Source organism: Oncorhynchus keta, chromosome 25 (assembly GCF_023373465.1).
Source record: "Oncorhynchus keta strain PuntledgeMale-10-30-2019 chromosome 25, Oket_V2, whole genome shotgun sequence".
NCBI lineage: Eukaryota > Metazoa > Chordata > Actinopteri > Salmoniformes > Salmonidae > Oncorhynchus > Oncorhynchus keta.
Genome location: NC_068445.1, coordinates 44495540 through 44504870, shown reverse-complemented (window position 1 = coordinate 44504870; position 9331 = coordinate 44495540). Strand labels below are relative to the sequence as shown.

Below are 9331 nucleotides of genomic sequence, written 5' to 3'. Positions count from 1 at the left end.
TATCTCCACCTATAACACAATGTTATCTCCACCTCACCTGTAACACTCCCCTCTCCCCCTCTCCTCCTCCCCTCTTCTCCACCTCGCCTCTCCTCCTCCTCTCCCCCTCTCCTCCTCGCCTCTCCTCCTCTCCTCCTCGCCTCTCCTCCCCTCTCCCCTCCTCCAGTCTGGCTGTCTCCCCCTCTCCTCCAGAATCTCCCCTCTCCTCCTCCTCCTCCTCCCCTCTTCTCCTCCTCGCCTCTCCACCCCTCTCCCCCTTCTCGCCTCTCCACCCCTCTCCCCCTTCTCTCCCCTCTCCCCCTCTCCAGCTCCTCCTCTCCCCTCTCCTCCTCCTCCCTCTAAGGGGTTCCCCTCTCCTCCTCCTCCCCTTCTCTCCCCTCTCCTCAGTTGGCTGTGTCGTCTCATGAGAATGCCACTCCGGTCAAGCTGATCCACAACGCGGCCGGTCACCTCAACGGTCCAGCACGCACCATAGGAGCAGCTGTCATTGGATACCTGGGTAAGGGGTTAGGATAACTGGGTAAGGGGTTAGGATACCTGGGTAAGGGGTTAGGATACTTGGGTTAGGATACCTGGGTAAGGGGTTAGGATACCTGGGTAAGGGGTTAGGATACCTGGGTAAGGGGTTAGGATACCTGGGTAAGGGGTTAGGATAACTGGGTAAGGATACCTGGGTAAGGGGTTAGGATACCTGGGTTAGGATACCTGGGTAAGGGGTTAGGATAACTGGGTAAGGATACCTGGGTAAGGGGTTAGGATAACTGGGTAAGGGGTTAGGATACCTGGGTTAGGATACCTGGGTAAGGGGTTAGGATACCTGGGTAAGGGGTTAGGATACCTGGGTAAGGGTTTAGGATACCTGGGTTAGGATACCTGGGTAAGGGGTTAGGATAACTGGGTAAGGGGTTAGGATAACTGGGTAAGGGGTTAGGATACCTGGGTTAGGATACCTGGGTAAGGGGTTAGGATAACTGGGTAAGGGGTTAGGATACCTGGGTAAGGATACCTGGGTAAGGGGTTAGGATACCTGGGTAAGGGGTTAGGATACCTGGGTAAGGGGTTAGGATACCTGGGTTAGGATACCTGGGTAAGGGGTTAGGATACCTGGGTAAGGGGTTAGGATACCTGGGTAAGGATACCTGGGTAAGGGGTTAGGATACCTGGGTAATGATACCTGGGTAAGGGGTTAGGATACCTGGGTAAGGGGTTAGGATACCTGGGTAAGGGGTTAGGATACCTGGGTTAGGATACCTGGGTAAGAGGTTAGGATACCTGGGTTAGGATACCTGGGTAAGGGGTTAGGATACCTGGAGAATGTATCTACCAATCAGGGTTGAATTGGCCATATAAGCATATAATCTTGTAACAACAGATTGTGCCTTTAAAATAACTTTTGCCCCGAGTGGCTCAGCGGTGTAAGGCACTGCATCGTAGTGTTGAGGTCACACTATATCCTGGGGTTCAATCCACGTGACCAGGAGCCCCATCGGGCAGCCCACAATTGGACCGAGCGCCGTCCGGTTTAAGGGAGGGTTGGCCAGGGGTTTTTACTTGGCTCATCACGCTCTAGCGACTCCTTGTGGCTTGCCGGGCGCATGAAAGCTGACTTCAGTCATCAGTTGAACAGTGTTTCCTCTGACACGTTGGGGCAGCTGACTTCCGGGTTAAGCGGGCAGTGTTTTAAGAAGTATGTGGCTTGGTAGGTCATGTTTCGGAGCACGTATGTCTCGACCTGCGTCTCTCTTGACAACATTGAGGAGTTGCAGCGATGAGACAAGGTTGTAAACTAGCAATTAGGGAGAAAAATGGGTAAAAACGACCCCATTTTTAATTTATTTGTAATAAATAAATAGAAAATACCTTTTTTGCCCCACTCTTGGTGTGCGTTTGTCCCCAAGTCTGTGGCCACCAACTACACACACACCTTACCTGTAGACTAACTCCTCCTCTCCGCTCTCTTCCAGGTGTGCGTGCGTTCGTCCCCAAGCCTGTGGCGACCAACCTGCAGTACGTGGGCGGGGCGGCGGCCATTTTGGGCCTGGTTGCCATGGCGCAGGACGTTGAGGGTCTCTACGCGGCCGTCAAGGCGATGGTGTGCGTCGTCAAGAGCAACCCGCTGGCCAGCAAGGAGATGGAGCGCATCAAAGGCTACCAGGTACAACTACACTACCCACAATGCAATATGGCCTAGTTCACACTCACTTTTTAATTTACAATACATTTGTGGACACACCACACAATGTTTGTGTGAACATTGTTGCAGAGATAAAACTGTTGTTTCTCTGCTGTACCTGTTGGCCATACTGTTGAAGAAGAAGCGTCGCCTTCTGAACAGTCACATCCTGTCTGCTGTAGTTCTATTACAACAATAATATAACTCAGTCTAACTGTAGTATGTGTCTGTTATTTGGTCTCTAGCTGCTGGCCATGTTGTTGAAGAAAAAGCGTCACCTGCTGAACAGCCACATCCTGCACCTGACCTTCTCCCTGGTGGGAACAGTAGATAGCGGCCACGAGACCTCCATCATCCCCAACACCACCGCCTTCCAGGACCTGCTCTGTGACTTCGAGGTTAGCACTAAACCAATGGGCCTCAGGGGAACTGGCTCCAGTTTTGAGCCAAAATGGCCTCTGGGAAACTGATCCAGTTTGAGCCAAAATGGTGGTTGGTGGTCCTTGGTGCAAGCCAAACACAATGGGCTTCAGGGCAACTGATCCAAATCGAGCCAAACGTGGTCCCTGCAGAGAAAATAATGTCGTTGGTTTTCTGGTGTGCTATGTTTGTAGAGGTTTTCAAATGTTCTTTCTGTCTCCTCAGGTGTGGCTCCATGCACCCTACGAACTGCACCTGTCCCTGTTTGAACACTTTATAGAGCTCCTCACTGAGTCCAGGTGAGGAATGGTTAACTCCTGCTATTACCGTGAATTCAGAAAGTATTCAGACCCCTTTTTCCACATTTTGTTACGTTACAGCCTTTTTTTTTAATTGATAAAATTATTTTAGCATTTATTATTAGCCTTTTTCTAAAATTGATTTTTTATTTTTTTTATTCCCTCATCAATCTGCACGCAATACCCCATAATGATGAAGCGAAAACCAGTTTTTTAGAAATGTTTTCAAATGTATTAAAAATATAAAACAGATACTTTATTTACGTAAGTATTCACATCCTTTACTATGAGATTCGAAATTGAGCTCAGGTGCATCCTGTTTCCATTCATCATCCTTGAGATGTTTCTACAACTTGGAGTCCACCTTGGGTATGTTCAATTGACTGGACATGATTTAGAAAGGCACACACCTGTGTACAGTTGAAGTCGGAAGTTTACATACACCTTAGTCAAATACATTTAAACTCAGTTTTTTCACAATTCCTGACATTTAATCCGAGTAAAAATTCCCTGTCTTAGGTCAGATAGGATCACCACTTTATTTTAAGAATGTGAAATGTCAGCATAATAGTAGAGAGAATGATTTTGTTTTTTTCATCACATTCTCATTGGGTCAAAAGTTTACATGCACTCAATTAGTATTTGGTAGCATTGCCTTTTAAATTGTTTAACTTGGGTCAAACATTTTGGGTAGCCTTCCACAAGCTTCCCACAATAAATTGGGTGAATTTTGGCCCATTCCTCCTGACAGAGCTGGTGTAACTGAGTCAGGTTTGTAGGCCTCCTTGCTCGCAAACAATTTTTCAGTTCTGCCCACAAATGTTCTATAGGATTGAGGTCAGGTGATGGCCACTCCACTAGGAGTGAGGTCAGGGCTTTGTGACGGCCACTCCACTAGGAGTGAGGTCACAAAGCCCTTGACTTTGATGTCCTTAACTTTTTATGGATCATTGGGACGCTAGCGTCCCACCTGGCCAACATCCGGTGAAATTGCAGAGCGCGGAATTCAAATGACGAAAATCGTAATATTAAACATTCATCAAAATACATAATTTAAAGTTGAACTTCTTGTTAATCCAGCCGCTTTGTCAGATTTCAAAAAAGGCTTTATGGCGAAAGCACACCATGCGATTATCTGAGGACAGCGCCCTGCACACAAAAGCATTACATTCATCTTCCAACCGAGCAGAGGACGTCACGAAAGTCAGAAATAGCGCTAAAATAAATCACTTACCTTTTGTAGATCTTCATCTGGTTGAAATCACAAGCGTCCCAGCTACATAAAAAAATGTTCCTTTTCTTTGATAAAAGTCCTTACTTATATCCCAAAAAAGTCAGTTTCATTGGCTGCCTTGACTCAGTAATCCACCGGTTTCCCTCGTTCAAAATGCATACAAATGAATCCCGTAAGTTACCAATAAACTTCTTCCAAACACATCAAACAACATTCCTAATCAATCCTCAGATATTTAAATAAACGATCAAATTTAAGACGGAGAATACCGGAGATAAATTACGACGCACCCTCACCGGAACGCACAACAAACACTACAGCCCAAAATGGGAGCCACTTACTAAAACTACAAATTCTGGCTAATACATTTTTTTTTTTTTAACTAGCCTGAAACTCTTTCTAAAGACTGTTGACATCTAGTGGAAGCCCTAGGAACTGCAACCATGAAAGGTTTTCCTTTTATATCTCTGGAGAGACTTAAAAATAGCTGTGCTGTGACGCTCCCCATCCAACCTGCTAGAGCTTGAGAGGATCTGCAGAGAAGAATGGGAGGAACTCCCCAAATACAGGTGTGCCAAGCTTGTAGCATCATACCCAAGAAACCTCGAGGCTGATATCGCTGCCGAAGGTGCTTCAACAAAGCACTGAGTAAAGGGTCTGAATACTTATGTAAATGTTATATTTCAGTTAATAGTGATACTATGATCTTAATCACCTGGGGTTTATGAGAAACAAAGACACAGGAAGACCATGTTTCCTGTGTTATATATCAACCAACTGTCTGTCGTCTTCTCCCCCATCACAGTGAGGCAGCGAAGAACGCTAAGTTGTTGCGAGAGTTCCAGCTGATTCCCAAGCTGCTGTTAACCCTGAGAGACACGTCTCTGTCTCAGCCCACCATCTCTGCTATCAGCAACGTTTTGAGTCTGCTACTGCAAGGGTTCCCCAACCCATACGACCTGCTACGGTAATAACACCCAACCCATATGACCTGCTACGGTAATAACACTCTACACTTTCCCCAACCCATATGACCTGCTACGGTAATAACACCCAACCCATATGACCTGCTACGGTAATAACACTCAACCCATATGACCTGCTACGGTAATAACACTCAACCCATATGACCTGCTACAGTAATAACACTCTACACTTTCCCCAACCCATATGACCTGCTACGGTAATAACACTCAACCCATATGACCTGCTACGGTAATAACACTCAACCCATATGACCTGCTACAGTAATAACACTCAACCCATATGACCTGCTACAGTAATAACACACTACACTTTCCCCAACCCATATGACCTGCTACGGTAATAACACCCAACCCATATGACCTGCTACGGTAATAACACCCAACCCATATGACCTGCTACAGTAATAACACTCAACCCATATGACCTGCTACAGTAATAACACTCTACACTTTCCCCAACCCATATGACCTGCTACGGTAATAACACCCAACCCATATGACCTGCTACGGTAATAACACTCTACACTTTCCCCAACCCATATGACCTGCTACGGTAATAACACCCAACCCATATGACCTGCTACAGTAATAACACCCAACCCATATGACCTGCTACGGTAATAACACTCTACACTTTCCCCAACCCATACGACCTGCTACGGTAATAACACTCTACACTTTCCCCAACCCATATGACCTGCTACGGTAATAACACTCAACCCATATGACCTGCTACGGTAATAACACTCAACCCATATGACCTGCTACGGTAATAACACTCAACTCATATGACCTGCTACGGTAATAACACTCAACCCATATGACCTGCTATGGTAATAACACTCTACACTTTCCCCAACCCATACGACCTGCTACGGTAATAACACACTACACTTTCCCCAACCCATATGACCTGCTACGGTAATAACACTCAACCCATGTGACCTGCTACGCTAATAACACTCAACCCATATGACCTGCTACGGTAATAACACTCTACACTTTCCCCAACCCATATGACCTGCTACGGTAATAACACCCAACCCATATGACCTGCTACGGTAATAACACCCAACCCATATGACCTGCTACGGTAATAACACACCACACCCACCCATATGACCTGCTATGGTAATAACACTCAACCCATATGACCTGCACTTAACACTCAACCCATATGACCTGCTCAACATATGTAATAACACCCAACCCATATGACCTGCTACGGTAATAACACTCTACACTTTCCCCAACCCATATGACCTGCTACGGTAATAACACTTTCAACCCATATGACCTGCTACGGTAATAACACTCAACCCTACTACTTAACACCCAACCCATATGACCTGCTACGGTAATAACACTCTACACTTTCCCCAACCCATATGACCTGCTACGGTAATAACACTCAACCCATATGACCTGCTACGGTAATAACACTCTACACTTTCCCCAACCCATATGACCTGCTACGGTAATAACACTCTACACTTTCCCCAACCCATATGACCTGCTACGGTAATAACACTCAACCCATATGACCTGCTACGGTAATAACACACTACACTTTCCCCAACCCATATGACCTGCTACGGTAATAACACTCAACCCATATGACCTGCTACGGTAATAACACCCAACCCATATGACCTGCTACGGTAATAACACACTCTACACTTTCCCCAACCCATATGACCTGCTACGGTAATAACACACTACACTTTCCCCAACCCATATGACCTGCTACGGTAATAACACCCAACCCATATGACCTGCTATTAACACTCAACCGTTAATAACACACTCTACACTTTCCCCAACCCATATGACCTGCTACGGTAATAACACTCAACCCATATGACCTGCTACGGTAATAACACTCAACCCATATGACCTGCTACGGTAATAACACAACACTCAACCCATATGACCTGCTACGGTAATAACACTCAACCCATATGACCTGCTACGGTAATAACACTCAACCCATATGACCTGCTATGGTAATAACACTCTACACTTTCCCCAACCCATACGACCTGCTACGGTAATAACACTCAACCCATATGACCTGCTACGGTAATAACACTCAACCCATATGACCTGCTATGGTAATAACACTCTACACTTTCCCCAACCCATACGACCTGCTACGGTAATAACACTCAACCCATATGACCTGCTACGCTAATAACACTCAACCCATATGACCTGCTACGGTAATAACACTCTACACTTTCCCCAACCCATATGACCTGCTACGGTAATAACACCCAACCCATATGACCTGCTACGGTAATAACACCCAACCCATATGACCTGCTACGGTAATAACACCCAACCCATATGACCTGCTACGGTAATAACACCCAACCCATATGACCTGCTATGGTAATAACACTCAACCCATAGGACCTGCTACGGTAATAACACTCTACACTTTCCCCAACCCATACGACCTGCTACGGTAATAACACCCAACCCATATGACCTGCTACGGTAATAACACTCTACACTTTCCCCAACCCATATGACCTGCTACGGTAATAACACTCAACCCATATGACCTGCTACGGTAATAACACTCTACACTTTCCCCAACCCATATGACCTGCTACGGTAATAACACTCAACCCATATGACCTGCTACGGTAATAACACACTACACTTTCCCCAACCCATATGACCTGCTACAGTAATAACACCCAACCCATATGACCTGCTACGGTAAGACGTCAGAGAGGTGGACCAGTAGTCAGAAGGTTGCTGGTTCAAGTCCCGTGCCAGACAATGAATGTGTGAATTAAACTTGCTACTGGTGGGCTGCTGGTCTCCCCAGTCCTTGCAACCGCCTACAAATCCCTTCACGAGAACATACTGTATGTGAGCAACATGTAGCTCATGTGTCTGTCTGTTTTATGGTATGTTTGATAGGTTTGGCCAGTTCATCTCATCCACCCTGCCAACCTTTGCTGTGTGTGAGAAGTTTGTAGTGATGGAGGTCAACAACGAGGAGAAGATAGATGGAGGTAACACACACTAGTTTAGAGATTTTTGTCACTAACTACCATGTATATTATTGTCACTAACTACCATAGAGATTATTGCCGCTAACTACCATAGAGATTATTGTCGCTAACTAGTATAGAGATTATTGTCGCTAACTAGTATAGAGATTATTGTCACTAACTAGTATAGAGATTATTGTCACTAACTAGCATAGAGATTATTGTCACTAACTAGCATAGAGATTATTGTCACTAACTAGTATAGAGATTATCGTCACTAACTAGTATAGAGATTATTGTCACTATTTCACATAGAGATTGTCACTAATTTACAGAGAGATTGTCAATAATTCAATATAGAGATTGTCAGTAACTAGTATAGAGATTACTGTCACTAATTTACATAGAGATTGCCACTAATTCAATATAGAGATTGTCAGTAACTAGTATAGAGATTACTGTCACTAATTTGCATAGAGATTATTGTCTTTAACTACTATAGAGATTATAGTCACTAATTTTCAGAAATTGTCACTAACTAGTATAGAAATTGTCACTAATTTAGTATAGACATTGTCACTAATTTAGTATAGAGATTATTGTCTTTAACTACTGTAGAGATTATAGTCACTAATTTGCAGAGATTGTCACTAACTAGTATAGAGAGTATTGTCTCTAATTTACAGAGATTATTGTCACTAACTAGCATAGAGATGGTTGTCACTAATTTCCGTAGAGATTATTGTCACTAACTAGTATAGAGATTGTCACTAACTAGCATAGAGATGGTTGTCACTAATTTACATAGAGATTGTCACTAACTAGCATAGATATTGTTGTCACTAACTAGCATAGATATTGTTGTCACTAACTAGCATAGATATTGTTGTCACTAACTAGCATATATATTATTGTCACTAATTTACATATAGTTTATTGTCACTAACTAGCATATATATTATTGTCGCTAACTAATATAGAGATGCTTGTAACTCATTTACATATAGTTTATTGTCACCAACTAGCATAGAGATTGTCACCAACTAGCATAGATATTGTCACCAACTAGCATAGACATGACTAATTTACCTGGCGATTATTGTCACTGATTTACATTGAGATTATTGCCACTATCTAGCATAGAGATTATTGTCACTAACTAGCATAGAGATTATTGTCACTAACTAGCATAGAGATTATTGTCACTA

At 44.1% G+C, this 9331-nt stretch overlaps 1 protein-coding gene and 1 long non-coding RNA gene across 2 annotated transcripts in view; one reads left to right on the top strand and one right to left on the bottom strand.

Moving 5' to 3' along the window:
* wdfy3 (WD repeat and FYVE domain containing 3) overlaps positions 1-9331 on the top strand; it is a 238341-nt gene that overhangs the window by 134116 nt on the left and 94894 nt on the right. Inside the window, exons 26-31 of the mRNA XM_052479726.1 lie at positions 388-499; positions 1965-2155; positions 2419-2571; positions 2819-2892; positions 4932-5093; positions 8050-8144. Of these exons, the coding sequence (XP_052335686.1) occupies positions 388-499; positions 1965-2155; positions 2419-2571; positions 2819-2892; positions 4932-5093; positions 8050-8144 (787 nt within the window). The remainder of the gene's footprint in view (positions 1-387; positions 500-1964; positions 2156-2418; positions 2572-2818; positions 2893-4931; positions 5094-8049; positions 8145-9331) is intronic.
* On the bottom strand, positions 5168-6361 carry LOC127911842 (uncharacterized). Its single transcript, XR_008079616.1, has 4 exons — positions 6332-6361; positions 6134-6197; positions 5258-5301; positions 5168-5225 (listed from the first exon to the last, which is right to left on the bottom strand). It is a non-coding gene; the product is annotated as an uncharacterized LOC127911842 (long non-coding RNA).